At 41.6% G+C, this 27,783-nt stretch overlaps 2 protein-coding genes across 3 annotated transcripts in view; one reads left to right on the top strand and one right to left on the bottom strand.

Annotated features, from left to right (window-relative positions):
• Positions 1-10,149: 10,149 nt before the first annotated feature.
• Positions 10,150-14,282, bottom strand: LOC120324558 (serine/arginine repetitive matrix protein 3-like). Its single transcript, XM_039387771.1, has 2 exons — positions 13,524-14,282; positions 10,150-10,543 (listed from the first exon to the last, which is right to left on the bottom strand). The coding sequence occupies exons 1-2, from the start codon at positions 14,102-14,104 to the stop codon at positions 10,519-10,521; spliced, it is 606 nt and encodes a 201-aa protein (XP_039243705.1). The 5' UTR covers positions 14,105-14,282; the 3' UTR covers positions 10,150-10,518.
• Positions 13,689-27,783, top strand: part of ACSL4 (acyl-CoA synthetase long chain family member 4) — a 35,556-nt gene continuing 21,461 nt past the window's right edge. The window contains exon 1 of one of the 2 annotated variants that reach the window (XM_027716537.2): positions 13,689-14,011. The gene's annotated coding sequence lies outside the window, so the exon portion shown is untranslated. The remainder of the gene's footprint in view (positions 14,012-27,783) is intronic. The other variant, XM_027716541.2, reaches the window with a different exon arrangement.

The following is a 27,783-nucleotide window of genomic DNA, read 5'->3' as shown; positions in this document are numbered from 1 at the left end:
AAGAAGCATATCACATCTTCATGTTTTTTAATCTGATGGACTGAAAATAATTATATAAAGCACAAACAGAAACTTGTTAGATGACAACTGTGTGAACCAGCTTCTCACTGATTCACATTTCTGTCATGTTTGCAGTATTTGACTTAGTTTTTGCCTTATATAAAAAGCTGCAGTATTAATAGACACAAAACCAGTTGGATGTAAAAGCAGGGAAAAATGAAGAAGTATTATAAATGAGCAAGGCTTACTCTGAGAGAAAGAAAATCATAGTTAACAGCTCATCTGCACATTGATTATCTCTGTTGAAATGAAAGGTTCAAACAGTACAGTCAGTCTGCAATACAGGTGGAGGAGGCATCTGAGAAATTAAGGTACATTTCTTCATAAGTTCCTATGTTAAATGAGTAAAGGGATTCTCTGAAATTGTTTGAAGCTTAGAGAAAAATATTTTTGTTGAGTGTGAAAAATTTATCTGTTATAAAACATATGTGTTCTTAAGAAAATTAAAATTCCCATCCAGATGTTCTCCTAAAACTTGATGTATCTTGAGAACTAACAGAAAGAAGATGACTGCTCTTTTCACACATCAGTAGCCAAACATTTTATGCCTTAGAGTGCTCCCTTTTGTGTTTGTGTCCTGTGTTGTTTAGTTTTCAAGGCATTTGCTTTGTTCCATATCCAGTGCTAGCCCCATATTATTGCCAAGTATAATAAAAGGCATTTCACAAAGAACCATCCAAACTCTTTCTCTTGGAAGCTCAGCATTAACAGCACTTTCCTCACTCTCTGATTGTTTGTCAGAGCTGATTTTAGCTGTGATTGCTATATGTAGGAGGTATGTGCTTCTCTAAAGCTACATAGATATGCAGGGAGAAGAACCTGTGCTTTCTATTTTTGTTCTATTTTGCTACAGTTTATTGAGCACATTGACATCCATGATGACTTACTGAAAACCCTTTTAGTTATGACTGAATTCTTTGTTTTAAACCCCAAAATCTAACTTCAGGTTATGAGACGCTCTGTCACTACCTATAAACCTCAGCCTGAGAGATTCAGAACACTGTGTCTTCCCTAACCTTCTGTGTGGAATTTGCCTTTGTTATTAATACCACAGTGACATTTGGTATTCAAAGTCAGGGAACCACTATATTTAACACAATGTAAAACAAATTTAATGCCAGTATCAGAAACAGCACAAAAGGTAGGAAAGAGAACCATGACATGATGTAATCTCTGGTTGTTTTAAGTTATTTCTATCATTTCATTCTATCGAGGAATAGTATGTGGTCAGGCTATTATTTCATATTATTGTGTTATCACTGTGTATTTTTATGTCTTGTGATATTTGGGGAGGAGGTGTTCAATACCTCAGCTTTACAGTGATTGATCAGGCAGTGTACATTTTTCACAAAGACTTCTGAGCCAAACATGGGGTCTGTTAGACCCTCCTATCATTTGCTAGCATGCACAGATATCACTCACACACTTTTAGCATTTCTGTGAATATAATCCACAAAATTAGATGCTTTAAAATACCAAAAGGCTGCTCTTATACCCTTGTACTGGGTTTGCATGGCAAGGATTTGGTAGCAGGGGGGCTACAGGGGTGGGTTCTGTGAGGAGCAGCCAGAAGTTTCCCCCGTGTCTGACAGAGCCAAGACCAGCCAGCTTTAGGATGGAGTTGCTGCTGGCCAAGGCCGAGCCCATCAGTGACAGTGGCAGCACCTCTGGGATAACGTATTTAAGAAGGGGGGAAAAAAACCCTCGTGCAATCACAGCAGAAGAAATGAGTGAGAATATGTGAGAGAAACAACTGTGCAGACACCAAGGTCAGTGAGGAAGGAGAAACTGCTCCAGGTGCTGGACCAGAGATTCCCCTGCAGCCCCTGGTGAAGACCATGGTTAGGCACAGCTTTGGAGATTATTTTAGGAAGTTATTGAAGAAATATGGGTATATTCGCATGTTTTCTGTGCAAGTTAATGCATTTCATACAGAGTAGGAGCCTTTCATGAGACAGAGGTCATGTTTAAGCTCTTTGTTAGAGAAAGGTGAAAGGTTTATTTAACCATTTTGTTTAGCAGACTGTAAGGAACTCCGAGCCCTCTAGTGGTTGGTCACCCTCTGAAATTCTCATTCTAACGCTCTATACACTAACACAATACCCCCCCTTTGTTTTCAGTATCAACACGATTTTTGTTGTTTTATTTCTTGAGGATGTTGTTATGACTGCTTTCTACACATAAGAAATGAAATAGTAAGAACTTATTATTAATCACGCTGAGAGTTTGGGCTGTTCAGAGTGGAGAAGAGAGGACTCCAGGGAGACCTTATAGAACCTTCCAGTACCTAAGGGGGCTACAAGAGAGCTGGAGAGGGACTCTTGACAAGGGCATGGAGTGACAGGACAAGAGGGAATGGCTTTAATCTGACAGAGGCCTGGTTTAGATTAGATCTTGGGAAGAAATTCTATATTGTTGAGAGTGGTGAGGCCCTGGCACAGGTTGCCCAGAGAAGCTGTGGATGCCCAATCCCTGGAAGTGTTCAGTGCCAGGTTGGATAGGGCTTGGAGCAACTTGGGATAGTGGAAGGTGTCCCTGCCCGTGGCAGGGGGTTTGAACGAGATTCTACCCAAGCCATTCTCTGATTCTATGACTTGGACTATTTCTATTCTAATGGTACGTGACACACCTTCATGACACGTGATGCTCTTGTACAAGGGAGTTTTACTTTAAATACAAAGAATATGGGCCTGTTTCTGCAAAAGGGATGATGGCCTTGTGGTCACTAAGGGCTTGTCAGGCACCTAGGCACACCAAGCATTTTGATAGAACGAATGTTGGGAAAAGGTGTCAATATTTGCAGAAAGGAAGGCAGGAATTGTGTTCTCTCATGTTAGATCTGAAAAAGCGAAATAGGTTTCATAGTTCTCTGATGAAATGGGATAGGAAGGAACTAGCTCTAAACTGCAGCAGTCACAGGACTGAAATTTAGTGATAAATAACTTGAATTAAGTTTTCCTGAAATATGTAAGGATTACATTTTTTGGAAAGGAGATGATGTGTAAATATAAGAAGGTTGGGTTTTTTTAGTAGGCCAATATAATGCAATGTTTGAAGGAAAAAAGAAAATACCTATCTTTTGCAGATTTATTATTTTGTCTTATGTTCTTATCTTGGTATGAGATGAATCACGCGGTCAGTGGTTCCTTTATTCATCCTACACCGGTGGATGCTTGCTTACAGTTTCCAGTAATAGAATGGGGGAGGCAAAAGAGTTTTTATTTTTCAGGTCTGTGTTTTCCAGATAGCTCAGCTCCTCTTGGCCTCTTTCGCAAACCTTAAAAATATTTACCACAGAGCTCTCTATATTTATCAGGATTCAGGGCTTGTGTACGTGTGAGCATTTTCACAGCTTGGCTGACTGCATTCATCATGCTTCAGTGCTAGGTGCTTTTCTGTTTTTTCCCCTGGCTGATTGCTGGGAAGATTTCTTCCACAGTCCCACCCCTGACACAATCTTTTCTTGCCCAGATGGGGGGTCAGGGCTATGGAACTCAGTGCAGGTGTGTTACCCAGCAGATCATACGGTCACAGTAGCAGATTTTTCTGTCAAGGAACTCTGACTAACTGTGAAAAAAGGCAGCCAAATTTTTTTCCTTAAAGCTTTCTTCACTAGAAACAGAGAGGGTAGAAACTGTAATGTGGGCACATAGCTCAGGAGCATGTCAGTGAAAAAATTATCCAATAAAAGGGGAAAGAAATAACAAAAATACTTATATTCCAGCTTGAAACATTTCAGGTTATTCCTGTTTTTCAGATCTGTTTGCTGCTGTTTATAAAGTCCAAAGAGCACAAATGCCCACTAGATGAGCAAAGAAAACTCTAGAGGTTCAGCCACACAAGCAGAATAAGGTACAGTTTTCTCATTAAAAGATTCTTTAAAATGTTCATAATAACCCTATTTCTGTAATTTCTGTGAAATTCTGTGATCTGCAAATTACGTAAAGGAATCTAGGATGCTTAAACTATATTTGGTATCTATATAAAATCTTCTTTTCTTTGAAAAAACAAAACAAAACAAAACAAAAAACACAAAACAAAACAACAAAAAAAAACCAACAAAAAAACAAACAAACAAAAAAAACAAACACCAAAATCCAAACCAACAGGAATGAAACCTTAAGTCAAGCAGTCGAGTGCAATTTATTATGGTGAACATTCAGCCAAAGTCTGTGTTATCTGTAGAGTGACACACAGTTCTTACACATTCACTGTGTGAAACAGTAAAAGTGTCAGCAGCAGTTGGTATTTTGAGACTATTTATTTTATAGAGATTGAAGTCCATTGAGTTGTAGACATGTAGGCAGTACACCCATGAACTAATGTCACAGAGCAGATGTGTGTGACCTTCTCAGGTGAGGCACCTACCCCTTTGATCTCACATGGAGACGCTGAGTGTGCACCAGTGAACACACCTCTGCTTCAAGACAGGATTTTCTCCATTGCCATATGTGTCAAACTCCTCTTCTCTAGAGGATTTTTTTAAGAGGGAAATTAGGCTAGACTTCTGCATTCTGCAGTTAACCTTTCATCACAAAATTATTTGCTTTTGTAATGGAGAACAAGAATTAAAATTGCACAGCAGGTGGCAGTCCTGCTTGATTTTAGCCTAGTTTGTACCTGGGAGGAAAAGTCAGGCTTCCAGAACTCTAGTGGTTACCACTATTAAACAGCTGTCCTTTCCTTTCTTGGAAGCAGCTGATTTTTAGCAAAGAAATGGAAATTACCTGGGCCACTGGTCGCTGCCATACTACAAAGGCAGAGTGGTTCGGGGGAAGATCACTTGAAAATAAAACCAGTAAAGTATGAGAGCAGCACAACTCACTGGCAATTTGAGATAGAACCCGTGGTGTAGATGTAAGCTGTGTCAACAGAATGGCAAAATAAATGGTAAATCAAATTCTTGATAATCCTGCTTGAGTACTGCTCCACAGCCACCTCGATACATTTGCCTGTGAGCAGAAGCACGAGGGTCCTAGAGTATATTTTTGGATGTTGAGTGGCCTGAATAATCTGAAATACTTTAGCTAAACTGCAAGGAGTAGAGCATAGTAGTGTAAAGCTTGAAAAACTGAGGATGCAAAATTCTCTAACAGATCTTGAAATTTAATTCCTGAAATGTAATTCTTCCCTCTCCTCTTCATTCTCCTCTTAATTCTTCCCTCCTTGAACCTTAAAAGGGGAATGTGTTAGGAAAAGGGAGGGGAGAGGTTCATATCTTCTTTGCAAGCGGGGTAGTTTGCTCTGAAATGTCATGAATGATAATTCTCAGCAGTTCCTCTCACCAGCTGCAGCATTTGCACCCTTTCTGTCTCCAGACAGGTCTAAAAACCATGACATTATTATTGAGTATTACACATCCTTGTTCACATCCTTGTTCAATTTCCTTGCCTGGCCCATGGGGGAAAAAGCAGGAATCCTTCTGGGAATATATTGATCATTAAAAACTTTACAGCATTTATTTATAATTACTTTGGGTTAATGGCAGGCATTTAAAACTTGATTTGCTAAAACTATTTGTTTATTTGCCTGAATGTGACTTTTCCCATTTGGCTGAGCTATCACCTAACACCCAGGGCAATGTCTTAGACCCACAGACTTAGGAGGTTATTAGGCTTAGTTGGTATTATTACTGTAGACCTCCTGAGGTATTGAATATGGCTTGCTTATTTTAAACTTTTTAATCCAGTATTAAGAGGAATTGCCATTTACACCATAGAAAAATAATAAGTCTAAAGTTAAATCTCGTGTGGTTGGTTCAAAACTGTTTAAGCCTCCTGTTCATCACAAATCCTCTAACACTTTTCCTGAACTCTGTGTCCTGGACTGACATTTGGGCTACTCCCAACTTATCTCCTGCAGGGTGTTACTGTCAGTGCTGATCAATAATGCCTGAAGGAAAAATATTCATACATTCTGCTGTTTGTAGCCTTGATAATGAGGAGATAAGTGAGGCATCTCATCAGGCCCAGTAATATGGTTGGATGAAGTAATGAAAATAATATTCTAAAACTTGGTAAGACATGGAATTGCTCAGGCTGTTTGTTCAGTGGGTATAATGTACCTTTTGTTACCCTGTCTATTTTTGCACTGCCTTCTCATTTTCTCAAGCTGCTACAAGTCTTTTATGTGAGGATGCTTCTATTGTGTAATAATGAAGGAGTTAAATTATCTAGGTAACATTGGCTAAAGCTGAAACTCCCCGGCATCATCTTTCTTAACTATCATTGTCTGGTAAGAAAATAGGCAGGTAAGGAATACTGTTCATCTGAACAAGAAGAAACTGTTATCAGGGTATTTGTCAGCTGTGTGTAATACTGATACCTGGGCAGGCCTGTGGAGCCAGATCCCATGGCAGATATGGGGGGTGTCTGCTTTCGGGCAGTTTTGGGTTCTGAATACAAGAGGAGCAGGGGCAGAGAACAGCTCAGAATCCAGTAGTTCCCCTTCCCAACCCAGTGCCTGTGAACTCACTGTCAGAACTTGGCTTCATTCACACACATTTACTTCTACAACTACTACAACAATTATTTTTGCAAACAATTTGCATATATAGTGTCATGTGAATAAATTAAATAACTGACTCCAAGAATCAACTTGTAATAGAACCACTGACAGAAACAAAAGCATTGTCCTTAGAGGTATTGTGTAAATGAAGCATATTCTATTAATATTTCTTGCCTGTATGACGTTAATTGTAAACCTGAGGAACAACATGTACCCGTAGGTAGCAGCCACTGATATGACAAACTGATTGTGTAAGTAGAATTCTCTTCTGTTTTCATGGCAAAAGGGAAGTCCATGTCACAAGTGTGAGCATTTAAAAGAGTCATAGTTTTGTTACCTTTACCACAGTGTTACAGACTGAATTTTACCTGGACTCTCCATTAAAACTGCTTTTACTTTACAGATCTGAGTGCTGAGTCAAATCCTTGATCTCACAGGAAGCTTTTTAAGCTAAGAATTTCAAATATCTTTTTGAAAGACACAGTGTTAAGCAGCACTTCCCATCTTTGTCTGGCATTTCTGTTCTTTTTCATGGGCAGACGTTCTGTGTACCACAAAGGTTAGAATGGAAACAGATCAATTTAGATGCAAAGATTTTGACAATGAAGTTACTATGCAAAGGAAATGTTGACTTGTTGACTGGAAAATGCTATTAAGAATGTAGGAACTTGCTACTCTGGCATCTTTGTCCATGTAAGCAAGAGCATTTATAGACCTAAGTGGACAGGAGAGGTAAAAGTTTATGTGGGGAATGTTTTGTGGGTGACTTCTAAACAATCTGAAAAAGGTGACCAAGAAAAAAGAATCATATTTTTCTTACACTGTTTAGTGTAAAATGCAAAATTGCTGAAGGGGTCTGTACCACTACTGCAAACTGTGCATAAATAACACTTCTCTCCTGGAATTTGTGTTCCTTTTTCAACGGTCCACAGTGCTATTGAGGTAACTGTGCTGGGCTGATGGCAAACAGTGCAGTGATCAACCAGCCTCTGAAGAAAGAGGTTGTGCTAGAAAAAACAAGATATGACTGAAAGATTTGCTGCAAAGGTAGAATTAAAAGAATGTAATTTGAATTCTGTCAAAATCCTGACTTTTTTGACAAGCTGGGTAAATGAGCTTCTTATAGGTACACTGTCCAGTAAATCATGACAGAAAGCTGCAAGACTGTCTTGTAAGGGCTCCCTTGCAAGTTCAGGAACAGGCTGAGACAGAACTGCTGGAGCATGTCAGGGCAGATTGGCAGCTTGCTGTAATTGAGACAGGATGTGCAGAGTATTTTAGTACGGGAAGGATACCTGCTTGCTTTAAAGCATATACAACACTTGTGTCCTTGGGCTAGTGTTTTGTGTTGAGGCTCCATCATTTTACCCTCTGGGCACAGCAATCTCTGAAACAAAAAGAGAGTATATCTGATGAAAGCAGGATTAGTTTGTACTGATTCTTATAGGGATTTACAACCATGGAAACAGATGTTCCAAGAGTCATTTGCAGATTGTTTAAAAGAAATCACACACAAGGCTGTTCATAATAACAAGATGACTTCATAAAACTTGTATAAGTAGATTGCGAATCTATTACCAAATAATTTTCAGAAATTTCTCTTAGATGTAATTTTAAGTGAATAAGTATAGAAAAGAGCTCACAGTTTGTCAGTGTTAAGGACTATTTGTTATATTTTTTTGCTTTAAGAAATGAAATAGCAAAACCCAACAGAAACACACCATTTAATCTTTGTGTAATAGATGAATTGTTGCGTAGGAAGCCAGTTACTGTAAAATGAGTAAGTATTCCTTTCTGCACCAAACTATGGTTTGGGCACGAGATTAGGTCTGTCCTTCATGCAATCTACTGATGCATATTTGCCCCTGAGGCTTACAGGAATGACTACAAACAGATAAGCAATAAGTTGAGTCATTCTAACCTTACCAACAGTACTTCTCACAATAGAAATTCGGAGAATTATGTGCACATGCAACTGCTCCCTGTGAGAATTATATGCATGGGAACATCACATGCTTGTACTTCCCTGTTTCATGTACCTTGGAAATGCAGTGGAAGTGGCAGCCAGCCCACAGACACACATGCTTAGGACTTGTGTTATTTTTTGAAATAGAGTATTGTATTTTTATAAAAATTGAGCTCAGATGAAAAATTGGAACAGAGTTAACATGAATTCTTTTTTTTTAACTATCTAAATTAAAAAAAATTATTGTGGAAAAAAGTATCAGTTAGGAGCTGTCCTTGCTGTTTCTATCAAGACAAACTTCTGCCATCACATATGTAAATAGAAAAACTATTGAGGTCAAGGTCCTCACTGAATTTTAGTCTTTGCTCTAATGAATTCCCAAATGGTTTCATACTAAATTAGGGCATCATATTTAAAATGCTATGATTCCTTTAAAGGAAACTGTAATACTCAAGAGATATTGATGATGAAAGTTTGGAACAGACTGGAAGAAGACAATTTTTTAGCCCTAATCTATCCTAATCTAATGGGCTCTTTGTAGTAAGTCTGGCTTGTTGTGGCTGTTAATTGTGGTTGTGCACTTTAGACTGGATCTTGTGAAAACTTACATAAAACATTTCATTTTTTATACCATTTCATTTTATTTCTTTTTAATGTCTCTAGGCAGCACTAGAACATATTTCATTATGTGATAACTACTCAAAGTCTTCTTTGTGCAAAGTTCCCTCTAAAATCCATTTTAAATCTAGTGATTGTTCTACTAATAAGACATGTAACTGTTTGCACCAACAAAATTAAATTCAGAGTGCCACATCTTTCCTTAGATTTATTGTGGTATAGATCAAAAATATCTCTGTCAATACTGCTTTCCCTTCTTAAAATGTATATTCTCCAGTCAGGCATTCCTTGTTCATACTGCATCCTGTTTGGGATCTAACACTCTAAGGCTTTGCTCCAGATGGGGCATTTCAGTGTTGTCGTAAATGGTAGAATAAGAGAACAGTGCAGGTGCACTCCCCTTTGGCTTTGTGCCACTCTCACTGCTACTGCCTGTGAGTGCTGGTTGGACCCAAGATCAGTAGATAACCGCTTGGAGAAGAGAATTATGGGGGAAAAAAGAAAACCAGAATTCATGTGCTCTCATTGCTCTGGTGTCTTGAAGCCTCAGCAGGCAGAATGTTACTGTCAGGCATTACCCCTGGAAAAGAAAGTAGCTCTAAACATGGCACACATCTGAGCAGGTAATGAAGGCGATGCTTTTGCAAAATACAGGTGTTATGTGCAAGCAGGTACATGTTGCTGCTTCATGCATGGAATATGGCTTAAACCAATGATGTAATTACATAATGCAAGTATATGTTCAGTGCTTGCAAGCTGCTGTTCATTTTTCTACACAGTGACTCATAGTGAGAAGTCATATTTGTGTACCTCAGGGGAACAAAATTGATTACAGGATTTCAGTTCAGAAAACCTATCAGACTTTGTCTCTACTTTCCCTCTGCTCCCTCCCCCAAACGCCCAGTATTTTGGCTGGAGATGCAATAAGAGTTTTTTATTCTTTATGTAAAAATATAGAAATTTGTTATAAGCAGATTGCAGATAATATTTGAATCTGGTTTCATGTATAAGTCTAAGGGGGGAGTGGAACTAGCTGAACAAAAACCATCAAAGAACAAAACAAATCATATGTTTGGAAGCAGCCCCTTCTCTTAAAATGCCACATTTTATTCACAGCCATCCTTCAGTTCCCCCTGCTTGAAATTCCTCCTTGGAATGCACTTCTTGGGAGAGATCAGTAATCCTTTGTGACACCAAATGTGTATGACTGACTGCTAGGTTGGTTTTGTTGTGTTTTCTTTTAAAACCAGAGAGTTGGTTTAAAAAGATGTGGAGTGGAAAGAAGTGCGTTAGTCCCGATCGCAGAGTTAAAGTGTAGGTCCAAAGTGCTTCAGCTTTTGATTTCTTTTTAATGATGTGCTCTAAGTTTATTGAGAAATAGCAGAAATACAACTGAAAACAAAAAAAAAAGGAAAAAGGAACACATTAAAATTTTACCGGCCTGAGACAAAACTCAGGCAACTTTTCGGGGGGAGTCCTTGCTCCAAAATGACCAAGTTTGTGTACAAAGTTGTTTTCTGTTGTTTTGATTCCAGCTGTACACTCTGTGAAGAAACAGGTTCGTATTTAAGAAATAGCTGATTTCACCAGCCACTGCTCATAATTTAAATAAACAATTCACAAGGTTCCAGATACTGATTTACCACTTAGATAAAAAGTGCTAACATTATGCAATCCCTTTGCTGATATCAGCAATGAGGTGAGAAGCTGTTGACTCTCTCCAACCTTGTGCTGAATCGTGGCTGAAAACCAGAGACTTTCTAGACCTTGGCTTCGGTCTCTCCTCAACACACCTTTCTCTTCTTTTTGACTTCTGTGATAAGGATGGAAATTAGCATCGGTACAGAATGATTTCACTGTCTGGGAAGTGCTGTTGTACTCATCACATCCCACAGAGGTCATTGCTGGATATTTCTTACTGGAAAAATACAAAGCAGTTGCAACATGGGAGAAAATGAGAATCCTTTCAGTCAGATTTGGTTTTAAAGATACCGTGACTTATTGTTATATAAAGGCTGTTTTAATTTTTGTTTGAAGACTCCTCTAAAATGTTTGCAAAGACATTTCAGACATCTTATAGTGAATGTCAACTTCCTGACCATAGGCTTGTCTTAGCTTGCTGTTTTGAAGCCTTTGGAAGTATCACAGTTATCCTCAAGGTGTTATTGATTGACCATAGATTTATTTTTAAAAAGAGCAAATGTTTCTGCTTCGCTTTCAAAAAAGAATGTTTGGAGGCTTTCAAAGAACTGGTTTAAATGTAAATATTTCTTATGACAAACAAAAGAGCAACTTCTACATCAGTAAATCCTATGTAATTCAAGTGGGCATTTGCATACCTGTAGCTGCAGAAAAGGTTTCCCATGGTGATGTTTCTAAAGCCTCCACAGAACAAGGTATATTTGACTCTTCATCTGGACACCCTCTCTGTAGTAAGTTTAATTTTAGGACTCATTATTCTAATGATAATGTGACAGGTTATACTTTCACCTCAGATTGTAATTAACCAAAATTTGTTTACAACTTTGCTGAGATTATTAGTTTGACCTGGATGTTCATCCTTCTGAAACAGACAAAGCATTTTTTTGAGCATCCCTGACAGCACCACTGAACCTGGATGACAGTCAGCGGTGCCTGGCCTGGGGACATGATGGACAAACCCTGCAGGCATCAGTGTTCCCCACTGAGCTTCTTGCTATGGCACAGCTTTTTCAGGGTCAAGAAGAGGTTGATGAGGAGGTCCCATGGCTTGGTGAGGTCTCCAATAAGGAGGGCATAAAGGGAGAGGTGAGGGGAGAGTTCCACTCAGCAGAAGTGCACAACCTGGAGCACTTGAAATCCATGTGGGAGCAAGGACACACAGTCTGCGGTAAAGAGATGGAAGCTCCAACTTAAATTTATTGGAGGCACTGTGAAACTGCACCTGGAAAACATGAGACTTGTCAGCCTAGAAGAGAGATGAATGAGGTAATAGTGCAAAGAATCTGTTACAAATCTGTAAAACAAGGAGTGGCATGGAGACAGTTCAGAGAGAATAATAATTCATGGTTAATTAATGCAAAAGTCAGGGGACATCATATGGAAGTACCAGACAGAAAGCACAGAACTTACAGAAGTGATTTCCAGCCAGCATGAAGTTCCTGTGGAACTACATCAAGCCATAGATGCTGGAAGCTTATATGGATTAAGAAAGCAATTGTATTTTTCTTCCATTGTCTATCAAGAGCAGAAATAGGCTACATCCAGCTCAAGGTCTCTGAGCTGCAGCAGCTCTTATCTCCTCAGGGGTTGGCCAGACACCACCAGAAACAGCATTGTGTTCTAACTCAGGCATTGATCTGACCCATTGTGGCCTCTCCAGTGCTCCAGCTGGCTTAGGCACAAGACATGCTTCCTTACACACTAGCCAGATGCATCATGGTAAATCTAAGCTCAGTTAATTCAAAACTTAAGACTATAGAGAGTACAAAATAGTTGGAACAAATTACAAATAGTTTTTCTTACCCATGTACTGTTTAAGAGAAAGATTTAGAAAATAGGCTCGTGTGTCAGCCTTTTAGTTGAAAAAAAAAAAATTGTGGCAAGTTGGTTTGCCCAACCTTTCCAAAGTATTTTGGAAGGTTAGATCAAAAAAGTGAAATAGATATGCCTTTGGGCATCTTGTGCAATCCAGGTCCTCTCATTAGTGATGATTTGACATTAAGCAAAGCAATGGGGTTTGAAACAAATTAGAACAAAGTGAGAGTATAACACTGCCCCAAGTGTCATATAGTCCAAGCAGAGCAAAACCCACACAGTGATTCAGCTCAGCCTCCATCCGAGGAAGTGATGTGCTTTTGGCTTCTCTAAGAATGAGAATTATTAAATGCAACATCGACATTGCATGTGCAGTTGTTGGCAGAACATTTTAGCATCCTGCAAGGTGTTGTCTTTTATGGGAGCAAACTCCTGTTACCAATTATAGCAATGGCTTGTTTGCTAATTTTGCTTTTTCACACTCTGTCCCAGTCCATATGGGGCGGGGGAGGATAGTGCTGGACTTCTGCTTGGCATAGATGGAGCATGGAATGTTTCCTCTTCCTTTACATGTTATTAAGAAGTGGCATTGTCAAAAGCAAGTTATTTTGTGCCAGTTCTCTTCTGAAGAAGTCTCAGACTCCAAAACATGAAAAACCATCTGGCAAACTCTTGCATGAATCATGGGGATATTTGTAGCCTCTGGCTTTTTGAACCACACTGTGAGTAATCCCAGTTGCTCTCGTCATCGCTGCCGCTTAAACCCATTTCTCCTGTTCTGAACAAAGACCAAGGGGGCCTCTGCCTCGGCTTTGGTGGTCTCCAGTTTGTCAGGAGACAAAACTGGGATACAAACCTCTGAGCTGTCTGTTCCAGCCTGAAAGATCCGGACCGGGGGCCTTGCTGCTCGCGGCCGGAGCCCGCTCGGGAGCGCAGGGGCTGTGCCCGAGGCTCCGGGTGAGGACGGGGGTTTGTTCTGCCACGTGCCCGTAGGCCCGAGAGCCCCTCGGCTCCTGGGAGCTTTACACCACACCAACAGGCCCCGCAGCGGGTCAGGGGCCCGCGGCCTGGTGTCCGTGAAACCCCTTCCACCCGCCTGCGAACCGGGGACACCCCGAGACACCCCGGGACATCTCCGGAGCACCGACCAGGACCGGGGCCCCGCGACCCCCGCCCGGCGGGGCCCGGCCCGGCCGCCCCCGCCCCTTCCCCGCGCGTCACGGCGGCGGCGGGTGGATTGGGCGGCACTGGCGGTGGCGAGCGGGGCTCGCTCCTCCCCCGCGCCCTCAGCCATTTTAGCAGCCGGTACCGCCGCCGGTACCGCCGCGATCTCCGCCGGCAGCGGTGAGTGTGGGATGGCCGGGGAAGGAACGGAACGGGCCGGGCCGGGGCAGAGCAGCTCCGGTGCGGTGCCCTCGCTCTGCCCCTCGGCAGCATCTCGGCGCGGCGAGGGGCGGGAGGGTCGCTCCGCGCATGAGGACGGGCGAGGGACGGGAGGGTCTCCCCGAGCACGGGGAAGGGGATGCGGGGCTGGCGCTGCTCCCGGGCCAGGTGGGCCCGCGAGGGCTCCCAGAGGGGCGGGGGCGGCCGGGTCAGCCGGAGGGAGCGGGGGTTACCCGGGGTCAGGTCCCTCCCTGCGGCCGCGGCTCCCGGGGGCCGGGCCGGGAGGATGTACCGGGGCTCGGCGCCCCGGTCCGGGCGGGCTGGAGCGGCCCCGGCCGCTGCCCGGAGCGGGTGCTGGCCCCAAAAGGCCGCCTGGAGGTGCCGAGCGGGAGTCGGGTCGGCGGCCCCGGCTGAACCCGGGCGGGAGCGCCGCTGCCCGTGCCAGCGCAGCACCGGGCCGGGGCTCCGCTCGGGGCTCCCCGGCAGCTCCGGCGCCTCCCGCAGTTCTCCATCCCCTCCTCAGCCCGCGGGGCCGAGCGCGGTCGCTCCCGCCGTCGGCCGGACCCGCTGCCGCCGCTCCCGTCCTTCCGTCCCTCGGCGCCGGGCGGGAGCCGCCTCCCCGGGCGCTGCCGAGGCCTTCCCGGGGCCCTGCCCGGTGCCCCGGCGGGGCTCTCGCCCTCCCCGAGCCCCCCGCCCCCGCCGGGATGCAGAGGAGGAGCTGTGCTCGGGAGATGGGCTGATGCTGATCAGGAGAGGTGATTGCACCGCTCAGCGCATGCTACTCTGGGCCACGTCACAGGAGCACCTGTTCAAGGAGAGCAAGAAGCGGGATGAATATTTCTGCTGTCCTGTTCCTCTGTGATAAATTTTGCTTTTTGGTGTTCTACAACATCCACTCTGTGCATTTTTGAAGACAGTTTGGGAAACGAGTGCATGTGCATTGCCCAACACCCCTGCCTCGGCTGCACAGACCTCTGCTGATCTAGTGCTGCTGTTTGCCCAGTAATAATTTTAGCATATAGTATAGCATATAGCTTATAACTTTTGGGAAAACAAAAATTAAATATGAAAAATTAAATTATGTTAGGAAAAAAAGAGTTATAGTACAAAATAGTTCAGTGAGGATGCTCAGTAAATATAGATGGAGGTTACAGAGAAATTTGGTGTCAGTTAAGGATTGCTTTATATAAAGTAAATGGAGAGCTGTAGTCCCTGAGGGTGGTAAAAGAGGATTGTCAGGGTAAGGATAATGTCTTTCCTTACTTGTTTGCTCTTCTCATCTTGGACTGTTGCAGCATAAAAATAAGAATATGACATGCTTTGTCATTTACTGTTGTAGACAAACTTGCAATTGTGGTCTTGCCAATTTCAAGGGCAAAAATTAGCAAATAAAGCTACAGACAGGCCATAGAAACATATGATTTTTTTTTCCTTTAGATTCTGCTGTTTGATCCTTATGATTTGGCATGTCAGACTAACTGCAATGATTAAAATCATCGTTCTTTTTTTTTTCTGAAGATGTGAAAATCTTAAGTTTTAATTTTTTTCTCCCAAATAAGAGACAGTTAGCAAAGTTTGGTTTCGTGCTTTTTTTTTCTTCTGCTTTTTGTGCATGCATACAAAGTTTGTATTTCAACGCAGTTCTACAGAAGCCTTAAATATTTCCACATAAAAGTTATTTTGGAAAATATTTAATGCATTTTTAACATAGCTTTCATTTCTTTGTATTTATCAGTTCCCCTTCATTGTTGTCTTAAACTACAGAACTGTATGAACTTAAAACAGACGATGTGCCCCCAGGAACCCTCCTGTGGTGAGGGTTTCATGAGGTCTTCACTATTTGGGTGTTTGCATCTCATGCAAAATTTACTCATGTATGACCTTTAACACTCTCTGGAACATATACTGCAAGTCTGCTGATTGAATAATCCCACAGCAGCAGCTATAAATTTGCAGCATAATTAGAGTTCAACAGATGACACCTTCTCCTGTAGTAAGGGTTTTGCTTCAGCCCTTTTATAACACTAGAGAAACCACTCTGGAGCCAATCACTACAGCAAGGCATTGCATACGGGTATATGCCAAGATATCTGTTAAGATATGTATCTAGTAAAATAGATACTACCTCTTTTAAATGAAGTTAATATTAAAATTAAATACCAAACAGTAGCCTGAGCCAAGTAAACATGCAAAATCTATTGAAGTTAATGATAAATAGAGTTAGGTAGTTAAATTGACAAATGAATGAGGCTTGTTTATAAGAAAGCTCTTCTGAATAAGGCATTACTTAAGCTAAAAAACAGTTGGAGTTAATCATTAAGGGATCTTCATTGTGTACTCCACTAAGCATGTGGTCACTGTGCTTCAGGACATTTGTTTTCTCAGGAGAGAAGGAAGTTGCATGGAAGGAGGAAAGCAATTTCCTGAGAAACAAAATTTACAGTTTTGTTCCGTCTGTTCATAGTTTGGAATGCTATTTAGATGGTGCAATGTCTTCCACCTTTTTTGTGGAAGGCACATCTCAAAAGCTGGCCACACTGTTTAATTTTCCTGCGTTATAGAGCAGCTGCAAAGTGACTGCTTTGGTTCATCTTTGTTCCCAAGTTGCCTCTTGTCCTCCCTGTAACTGGGGTTGCTCTCCTTCACATTGCCATTTGGAATAGACTAGCTGTATGGAAGGAAAAGCTTAAGAAAGTATTTCTCCTCTGCTAGTAGAGCTATGCTTTACAGTGGATAGGAATTATTAGTACTTTGCTGTTGCTTTTGTTTCCTTGTTTTTTTGGTTGGGGGTGGGGAGGGGAATTAGGAGTGCCCGTAATCTGCTGACAGTCCTAGAAACTGCGTGTTTCCTCAAAATGTTGAACTCTGCAGACAGGCACATACAAAGGAAAGCTGAACACAGCACTGGTTATTCCTTCTGTGGACACTCGCTCAGAGTAACTTATTCTACACTGAAAGTAAAACACATACTGGGACTGGTGTGACAGGTTTCTGTCATGATCTGTGGTGGCCATGGAGCCTGACAGCACCAGGGCCATTTCTTAGACTGTTCTTTGTGGTCTGAGTGGTGGATGGGAGGACCTTGCCTTAATCCTGGATATGCTGGAGCTGCGAGTTGTTTTTGCTTGTTTTATATGGACACGAACTAAAAGACACTGTATGGAAAAAGACTTGGCCAGTGGCCAGAATTGCCTGGGAGCTGTGGCTTCACTTTCCTTCTCTGCAGAAGGTCCTAGTGGGACCTGCGTTGAGCTCAGCAGAAACAGTTGGATAGAAATTAAACTACAGCAGGTCTGCTTTCCCAGCCCTGCTTCTTCTCAGGACTATCAGTTCCTAATACCTGATACTTCATATAAAGTGCACTCATAATCAAGATACAGCTTTGGTCATGTGCCAGATGTGCATAACACTATTTACCTGACCAGGTGCGTGATACAGAGGTTAGGAATGAATGGTGGGGGTGGAAATTCCTCGTGCTGTTGTTGTTGCCCTAGATAGGAAGCTGTCTGCTGTTGGGGTTACTGTGCTGCTGCTGACCTGTGCTGCCACGGCCCAGAGTAGCGTCTGAGTAAGGACTGAGCTGGGGGCTGGCTTCAACTTCATCTTCTTTCTTACTGTGAGTGAGGTGAGACATTGGAACAGGTTGCCCAGGGAGGTTGTGGATGCCCCATGCCCTGGCAGTGTTCAAAGCCAGGTTGGATGAGGCCTTGAGCCAGCCTGGTCTAGTGGAAGGTGTCCCTGCCCGTGGCAGGGGCGTTGGGATGAGATAATCTTTAGGGTCCGTTCCAGCCCCTTCAGTTTCTGTGTTTCTGCAGAGGTTCGATATGAGGTGTGTTCAGTGTGGGTGTGAGGCGTGTTGGTAAAATTGGCTGGAGAGTTATTTGTATCTCAAATATAGCAGTTAGTTATATCCCAAATATAGCAGAAAACTCAGAGGCACATTGAGCCATTTTTCAGTAAGGAAATAAATAGTACAGGCAATGTGGGGAAGTGGAGGGGAAGAACAAGCAAGGAAAGGTGATTGTGGGCATTGGACTGGGAGGGGTGGGAAGTGTTTTCCTTCAGCCAACATGTTGCCAGATTGTCAGTTTGTATAATGGATGATTTTTAAAGCTTGTGTATGTGAGTTGCTTAGGATGGAAGTAAGGTTGGAGCTGCCGCTTCAAAAAGTCGATGTGCATTTTATTTGCTTTGCTTTTGGATTAACAGCTGTGTAATGTGAAGGATGTGAGGAATTGTTTCCCTCTTTCTTTGCTTCAGATAGAACTAAGCACATGGACTTGCCACTGAAATCAAAGAGTACTTTTCACCTCAGTAAAGTGGTTTTAAGGAATCCTAGATATTAAATTTTATTTATTTAGTTATTTAAATATTTGCATGGGTTTTATAGTACAGTTAATACCATATCACTGGATATTGTACATCTGGGAGTTTGCTGGGCTTCAAGGTGAAATATCTTTATCTCCAAGGTAGAGATAAAGTGATCCACTAATTATCACAGATTTAAGAGTCTCGGATTTAAAGTGATCCCAGGTAGATCCTGAGTTATCACTTTAAATCCGAGACACTTAAATCTGTTATACTTGAATACCACTGTTGTTCAGTGAGGCCAAAACTAATGAACTAGGACTTCCTTCAATGTACATTGCTGTGACTGTTGATTTCCTAGAGTGTGTTACTGTTTCATCAGTAGAGCATCTTTTTTTAAAAGCATCCTTGCAACTTGCCTATTAGGCAGTAGATTTATATTTCTTTTAAAGTTCTTATTTATAAATTCATTGGTCTGGCAATGGCAGCTGTTAAGTGTCAAAACCCAGAGCAGAATACCTGTATGTACATCTGTTTTACTTTAAACTGTGTGATGATGCTGCAGCTCATCTCCTGATTTTTGCTGATCACTTCTAATGCCCATATTTCCAAGCGCTGATAATCAGGAATGTTCTATAGCATAGGTGTATAATGGTACTTAGAATAATAATGTTTATATCGATTTTTAAAAAAACTAGGTATGCTTGAAAGCCTGTGAAATTAGAAACAAGTTGACATGGCAAGGACAGGCTTAAAATAGCACATTACATCCCAGTACTTGTTCTCTCACAACTTATACTAATTAAAGAGATGTTTAAATTATCATTTGAATAACACCGAAGTAGTGTTCTGTTTGAACTCTCCTTACTAGAGAAAATAAGATTGTAAGTGAGCAATACCAAGACAGTGACAGAAATACTTGTGTACAATTTCTTTTTAAAAAGTTATTTAAACTTATTATAAGTAAATATTTTCAAAGTCATCTGTTAATGACACATTTAGCCTACCCATTGTAGTTTTGCTGTAGTATAAGCATGGCCAACATGTAAAAGTTTTCTTAACATCTAGCTAATGGTTATGTTTTCAAAAGTACTTATTAGGTCTGTAGAGCAGACCTGGTTTTTGTTTGTTTCTTTTTAAGCTATTTTACAATACAGTGCAACCCATTTTAAGGTGAAAGTAGTATTAGTACAGCATACTCTGATCCTTGTTTCACTTAGCAATGTGCTCCACTGAACTGTGTAGCATTTTAAATTTAAATTACACTGAATACATTCTAGGAGACACAGCAGTAGACAGAAGGGACATGAAAGGATGGTTGTTTTGTTTCCTGAGCCGCTGTTCTGCACATTGCAGGCCCCAAGATGTGCATCCTGCGCCGCACCTTCACTGAGGTTTTCCTCTGTACGTGCACTGACTCTGTGTCAGCAGTTCGGTATCTGGTTTATGATGCTGCTTGTTTGTGTGTTTGCTGTGTAACTTTGGAGAAGTAACTTGAGTGGTAATAGTGCCTTTAGCTGAGATTCCTACTGAGTGCTGTTCTTCCATGGAAAACACAGGCCTTAGGAAAGTGCCATGGGTGCAAGGCTTGACTCTGGCAGTGTCAGTAGTGCCCGCTAAGCAGCCGTGTGGGGTTTGACATCACAGGGATTGTGTTACTGGGGACTGAGAGCTTAAACACCTTCATTTCTTTGATGAAATTTTGACCTTTAAATGACACAACTGAAAACAAATGTCAAGCATCCACGTGCTGCTGCTTATTTCACCATGTATTTCCTTCCATCCCCAAACAGCTGTATTTTCAGCCTCTGCCCACCAGGCCTTTGGCATTGCTGTAACTGATGCACCCCTTGTACATCACCTACACTGCTCACTGTCAGAGATGGAGGGTAGCATGTATAACTGTAAGTGACCCTTAGGCCCTTTTAAGGGCCTTGTTTGCACAAATCTCACTCACAGATCAAGAAAAATAGAGGAACTGAATAAATTATAATGTTAAGTATGGGATACCACAAAGAAAAATTCTGTTCCCTGTTGGTAGTTATCAGCATGTTTGTATTTCCCAGTTCAGTTACTCAGGGTTACTCAATTTCTCAGGGTTGCAGTTCACTGTTTTATTGCTCATGTTTGGGGCAGGTGGCACACAGGGCAGAAGGAGTCTTTGCATATTTAAATGAGTGCTGATATCAGTGTCCTGTTGGGTGTGTTGGGCTGAAGGGAGCTGGGTAAGACTACATGGAGCTTGTATTGTCCTTCCAGGTAAGAGGATGCAAGTATCTTGCTGAAAAAAAAAAAAAAGCAAATTGATGTAACTGGTCAGATTTACTGGAACACTTCACCTTACCCAAGCAATCCAGTGGGTGCTTTGTTGTTTCCTCTCCAGTAGTCACACACGCAATAGTTTTTGAAGAGATTATTTTAAGTTCAGTTTACCTAAAGGACTTGATAAGTAGAATACACAGTGAGTCATTCTTATTAAATGTTTTGTCTTGGAACCTAGAGGAGTTGAGCAGCCTGTGGAATGGCACTACTTCAAATATTCTGGTTAAGGTTGGGGAGCTGGAAGCTGCATATCGTGACACGCTGAGTGTTGGCTCACAGCAAAACCCCACAAATTTATGAATGAGGGCATTTGTTTGATAGCTTAAGATGACAACTTGGCAGCCAGCTGCTTTTTTCCTGTGCCACAGAACCACTTTGGATTAGGAAGATTACTAACTCCTGACCTCCCACAAATAATAAATTATGCCTATTAAAGTGTATGGGAATGTATTAAATGAATCCGCAGTAAAATTTTAATAAGTGGTTGGGAATGGAGGAGTGGGTGGTGAGTTTTTATTTGAGTGTTTTTTGGTGTTCAGTTTTTTGGCTTTTTTTCTTTCAATAAAGATAAAAGTGGGCTAGTTTTCACGCTATAGCTTCTGGTTGCCTTTTTTCCCTGATGCACTTCCGTGGACACACGAAGCTTGTAAAGGCTGGGGCAGCAACAAATTGCTGGAGGCTACTTTGTTCACCAGTAGCTCATTTTCTGTGTGTAGCTCTAATTTAGGGCTTGGTTAAAGTTCTTACAAAGCTACAGTGCAAATAATTCTGTGTCAGCGAAACTAAACCAAGGTGATGCTGCCACCCTCGCTGTGCCACTTGTGTGGAGCTCTGTCACACAGCCCGTGCAACTCAAGGGTTATGTATAACTGGCTACCTGCAAAATCTGCAGCCCAGAGGAACAGCCAAAGTTCCCAGAAGTCCAGCTGGGATCACCACAGTCCAGATCTGGACTGAGTTAGCTGCCATGAACCTAAACTTGACTCAGACAGAGAACCAGAGGGCTTCTGGCACTGTATTCACTTCTCTTTTGGAGTGTTACACTGAGGTCACGTTTGTGTCAATTCAACAAAGAAATTTGCTGAAGTTGTGTTGCATCTTAAAAATTGCTTCAAGTACTAACTTCTCTAGCCTCTTTTCTGTTCCTTGTATGGTAGTTTTTGTTTTGGTCTTCTTTCACAATGAAAACTCATATGCTTAAAGAACTGCAATACTGTATAGGTAAAGTGTAGTTTTATAACAGTATTTTCTATAGCTTTGAATGTTATGTAGAAGAGTTGAGACAGTAATTCTGCAGCTAGTGGTAATATCCAATAACAGCAAAGTGATACAGCAATAGAAAGGAAAAATGAAAGAGAAAGAAGAGATCCTAGTTTGTGAGGTATGTTATCTTTTTGCACCAGATTTAGAAGTAGGAAGGATGAAGTAGTTTCTGTCTGCCTGTAGTAGCCCATTAGTTTGTCATTTTGCATATTACTTTCCATGAAGAGAGCTGTATGTACTGCTGATTCATACTGTGTATTTGCACTGGGTAATTTAATACTGAACTTGATAGCCTTGTTTTTGTGCCTTTGTTTGATAGATGTGTTTGATTTTCATTATGAAAATGGATAATCTGTTTATTTCATAAGCATGGAAATGCTTTTGTATTTTTATGAGCTCCACTGTTTGAACTTGGTCAAAAGTGCTTTCATTATGAAGTGTATCACCACAGGGAAGAGGAACAACTGGAAAGTGAAACTAAGCTTGCTGTGTTTAAATAAAAAGCAGACTGAGAACATGGAGCTGGAACAGGGATCGGAGCAAGTGTATGCCTTAGAAGACTATGGAGAGCATCCTGTCTGTGTGAGTGTTCTACTTTTTGCCGTTCTGGCATTGTCACTTCTCCATCTGGCTGGGCTGTTCTTGCATGTCTTTAAGCACCTATGCAGAGACCATTATGGCTCCATGGACTCAGCTGAGGAAGAGAGTGTGTGATAAACAGCCTGGGAGTTTGTCTGACAGAACTGAAGATAAAAACTCGTTCTGTCCTTGAGCTGAGTGCAGGTTATTTGAATGTTCAAAGACAGTCTGATGAATGATAATCACATACACAGAATGGTCAGAAGTAAGTGTAAGCCTCTGTCCAGATCATGTTACCACACCAGCTGTTTCCCTACCTTTGTGATTCATGGTCTGTGCCCAAACACTGGCAAGGTAAAGGAGAGGGTGTTCTATTCCCTGAAAGGTCATAGTAGATAAGATTTCTGTTTCTCTAAGGTAATTCATTGGTGTTCCTCAGACAGAACAGTTAGTTTAATAAAGTTGTTACATATTCCCTCTTAGTTTATAACTTTCCTTATTTAGCTGAAAATGAGAAATATTTTTGTAATGTGCATAGCATTAAGTAGATTTATCTTTCAGAACGTTAAGCTTTGAATACTGGGTTGCAGAAGCTTTAAACTTGAGGCTTTAAAGCAGCTTTAACCTAGAGTACACTTCAAAACTTTTTGTCAGGCGCAGTGTTTGGCAGCGTGTTACATCATTCAAACACCTGAAGGCACTCAGAACATAGAGTTTAGGTGAAAACTGAAAATGGTTACGAGTTTCTAGTGGTATCCCATGACCTAAAGTAGAGCACCTGAACAGCCTGTTCCATGTTTGCAAGGAGCAGGTAGTGTTTTGCGTTTATACAAATGACACCAACAACCAACAGCTGACAAAGCTGTTATTACCAAGCCAGGGAAAGTTTGGGTTGAGTGGTCTGTTTAGATATATTTGTAACTTAAGATTGTGTAGAATTTTCACTATTTAATGTTTTTCTTTTCTAGATTTTTCATGAGTTTGCCGACCTACTTACCTAGAAACATTTGAATTGCAGTTGTGTTCAAGGCAAAGTGACATGTTTGTGTTCTAGCGAGCAGTAAGATTGACAATAACTAGGGAGTGGGCACTTAAATAGCCCTTACTCAAACCTTCCAATAGGAACTTTGTCCTCCCATCACTGTAATGATCAGTCCAAATATTGATAGACTTGAAGTGCATATTTTTAAGTTGAATTAAAAACATTTTCTGACAACGTTAGCTTTTTGAGTATCACTGCATTTATTAATAAACTATTATTTTCTTTATTACTAACCATGAATTGTTGTGATACACAGTGTCATACTAAAGATTTTTCTGTCCCTTTTTTCAGAACAAAAAGTTCCTAAAAATAAGTTGAAAGAATGGTCAACAGCGTCAGCTTCCTCTTCAGGCTTCCTTCAAAATTTAGGGCTGAGACCACTTTACTGTCTGTTTAGTCTAGTGTTGCAGGAACAGTTCATTCTTCTACAGTTGCTACTGTGATTCCAGCTTTACTCATCTAGTTATCTAAATATGTCATGCCATCGGGCCCCCTCAGTTTTTGTGTTTCAGACCATGGAGATGTGAACAAATCCCTTTCAGGAAGTTCTGTGGCTGTGCCAGTGCCCAGCTGCTGAGGGGTAGGACACGTGCACAGGCATGATCATGGTAATGTGGCTATGCAGCTCCTTGGCCAGAGCCAGCTTCCAGCTCAGGCTTGGAGCACCTGAGCCTGGACAAGTTTGTCCTCTGCTGCTTTGCAAAAGCTGCTTGGATGTTTTGGACTAAGAACATCAAATGGTTCTGCCCCTGAAAATGTACACCTTAGACAAACACTTTTGTGTCTATAAATAAGAAGTGCAATAAATGTGCCTTCCTGGGTATTGGGGGGTGGTAAAGTTCAAAACCTCGCTGGTTAAAACTGCCTCAGAGGTAGTTTTTTTCCTCTATTTTTTTTTAAACTTCTTGAAGAATTGTGCTAGTTTCTACCTTGCTCTGCTTAGTATGAATGTTTGTGTTCAGACTACTTTTGAACAAAATAGTTTTTAGAGCTGTGAAATCTAAAATTTAAATGTGAACTTTGCCTTACAGGAGAAAATGTAACATTTGTTTGGTCACCTCACTTCTTTGAAGTGCATGTAAAATCAAAGAGCTGTTATGATGTACTAAATAGTGAGATTGCCTTCTGTGGTAGAAAATGCCAAGTAATGTACCTTAAAGACATCTCAGACTATCATAAAGCACATGAAAGTATCAGAAAGCAAGTTCACTGACAAAAAGTTTAAAGTCAAGTCAGCAGAAAGTTGCAGTACAAATTCCTGTCTTAGATAAGTTACTACTGGGGAATTCCACATGTGGATCCAGAGAGGATAGATATCTAGAGATGAATCTAGGTATGTTTGGCTAAGAAGTGATGGGGTAGGTTCAACATGAACCAAGCAATAGACTGTGCTAAAGTTTTGTATTAAGACTACAGTAAAATTCAGTTCCTTAAAGATACAAAAACCATCATCACTCTTTCACTGGAAGATACTGTGATTGTGCAAAGGATTAAACTCTGCCTGCTCCCCATGCTCCTCATGTTTATTGACCCTCAGAACATTTGTATTGCACAATGAAAATGAAAAATAGAGATGACTAATGTTTGAAACCTCGGGGGCCACCATCTCAAATGACCATGGGTGGGGACAGTTTTCTTAAACTTGTGTTTTTGAAGTGCACAGCTGATCATCTGTATATCAGAACATCTGCAAGGAGAGAATTTCTGCAAATTGCAAATAAGACAGCCTAATTTTCTTTCTTTTTTTTTTTTTTTTTTTTTTGCTTAGTCACAAAAAAAAAGGGGGGGGGGAATTTGCATTTGAGTGTGAGCTTCTAAGAGAAAAGAGAAAGTGTATTTCCCATCTCTGGCATTCCTCTTGTTGACTGTCCCCACAGAATTTTGAAAAACTCATAAAAACCTTAGAAAAATCTCTCCCAGCCCCCAAAACACTTTTAGTAGGCAGAAGTCTGCTAATGCAGTACATGAGGAGGAACATTTACTCTCCCCCTTCCCTTTTTAAGTATGTAAATAATTTCACTACCTAAATTACGACCCATGTCTGAGAACAAAGCAACCTAATGCCAAGGATGAGATATGATGGAGTTTCTCAAAAGCAATAAAGGTAAATGTAAAATGGGTGGCAGAATTTCTTGTCAAAAGCTGAAAGCTGAGGAGCCAGTCAGGTTCTCTGAAGGAATATGGAATGTTGTTTAGAGCTTCAGCCTGTTACATTGCACAACAGCCACTCTTGAGAAGACATCTAAAGAGAAGTTCATAACCAGGGGAACTGCAGTGGAAGGAGAAGCTGCTGTGGCTCCTTCTGTGCCTGCAGAACACGGATTAATGCTCAGGACTCTCAGTGGAGGATTAGGATGATCCCTGTCATTACACTGCCTGCTTCCCTGCCAGACTGTACTTGAGCTCATGCACTTTAACATTTGACTGTTTGAATCACTCCTTTCACAGAAAGGTTAATACAGAGCAATGCTGTAAGACTTCAGGAAATTTATAAAGAAAGGAAGTGGCTTTTGATGACTGGCGGTTGTGTTCGTGTTTCTAAGATTTGGTCAGATAAATCTATTGCCTAAATCCTATTTAAAAAAGAAGAGTTCAGTGTTTAATTTTTCCTAACTTTTGTTCTTATGTAGTAAGAGATTCCTGTTACTATTTTGTTTTATCTTGGAAAATGCCATTTTAAGTCTTGCTAATGCGTCATCACGAGGGTACATAGAATTCCTCCTACGTTGTGCTGCACAGATGTTTGGTAACATTCCAGATTCAGAGCCAGGAAATAAGTGTTAATATTTAATCTGTGCACCTTGGGTAATGTCATTAATGAGCCTTTTGGATTGTTGGGTAAAATAGTATTAATATTTGTCCAGCCCTAATACTATGACTTGATCGGAGTCTGAACTTGAATGCATGAACTCAAGGAATCAGTGAAGCAGCTGTATCCACCTGGCATAAGTATAAATATATTGTCTCTGGATAAATTTTTAAAAACTTTTACCCAGGGAGATTATTTCCTTCATCTTCATTTGCAAAACAAAAAACACCTGATGTCCTAATTTCCTTACATTGTCAATTGTTGAAATGATTATTATAAGCGTTAGAGGGGAGATGAGCACCCTAATTCTTAAACAATCTCTTGTCAGTGCATATGTTCCTGGTGGTTCTCTCCCTCTACTCCACTCTTGTGAGACCCCACCTGGAGTGCTGCATATAGTTCTGGTGTCCTCAGCATAAGAGGGACATGGAACTGTTGGAGCAAGTCTAGAGAAGGCCACAAAGTTGATAAGGGGACTGGAGCACCTCCTCTATGGAGACGGGCTGAGAAATGTGGGGCTGTTCAGCCTGGAGAGGAGAAGGTTGTGTGGAGACCCCACAGCAGCTTCCAGGATCTGAAGGGGCCTACAGGAAAGCCAGAGAGGGACTCTTCATCAGGAACTGTGGTAACAGGACAAGGGCAAACGGGTACAAACTGAAAGGGGAAATTTAGGTTAGATGTTAGGAAGAGATTTTTCGCTGTGAGAGTGGTGAGACACTGGCACAGGTGGCCCAGAGAAGTTGTGGATGCCCCAACCCTGGCAGTGTTCAAGGCCAGGCTGGATAAGGCCTTGAGCAACGTGGTCTAGTAGGAGGTGTCCCTACCCGTGGCAGGGGGGTGGGACTGGATGGTCTTTAAAGGCCATTCCAACCACTGATCATTCCACGGTTCTGTGGTTCTGTGACTTGACTCCCGTGTGCCCAGGCCGTGCCCAGAGCACAGCACAGCCAGCGCAGTGGGGCCCGGCCTGTGCGAGGCAGCGCCGCAGGGAGGGAGCTCAGGGACGTACAGGGCAAGGGCTGGACAGAATTTAATGAGGCAAAACTACCAGGTGAGTCTACAGGAAGGACTTTCCCAATTCAGGTAGTCTCAATGGACTGTTTTCAGTTGTGGAATCTTGCCTTGGCCTTCAGCCTTTTCTGCCTTTGGGGCATGCAAACAGCTCTTACCCTTTCACCCAAAACTTGCTTGCCCTCGTGTTACAAATTAGGAGAGAGTTTCACACCAGGCTGTTGGATAATTGAGAAATACTGGGTCAGTGTGGCTGGGCTGGCTTCCATTACAGTACTTACTGCAGCAATAGATGTTTGACACTTACAAATGAATTTATTTTTTTTTTCTGATTGACATGAAGTGCATGTGTTCTGAGGCAGTAAATGGAAACAGTGAATATAAGGGACAACAATAATA

The sequence above is a fragment of the Pipra filicauda genome, unplaced genomic scaffold (assembly GCF_003945595.2).
Source record: "Pipra filicauda isolate LSUMZ 115617 unplaced genomic scaffold, ASM394559v2 scaffold58_size5111680_pilon, whole genome shotgun sequence".
NCBI lineage: Eukaryota > Metazoa > Chordata > Aves > Passeriformes > Pipridae > Pipra > Pipra filicauda.
The sequence above is the reverse complement of the archived record's forward strand: the minus strand, read 5'-3'. Positions and strand labels throughout refer to the sequence as shown.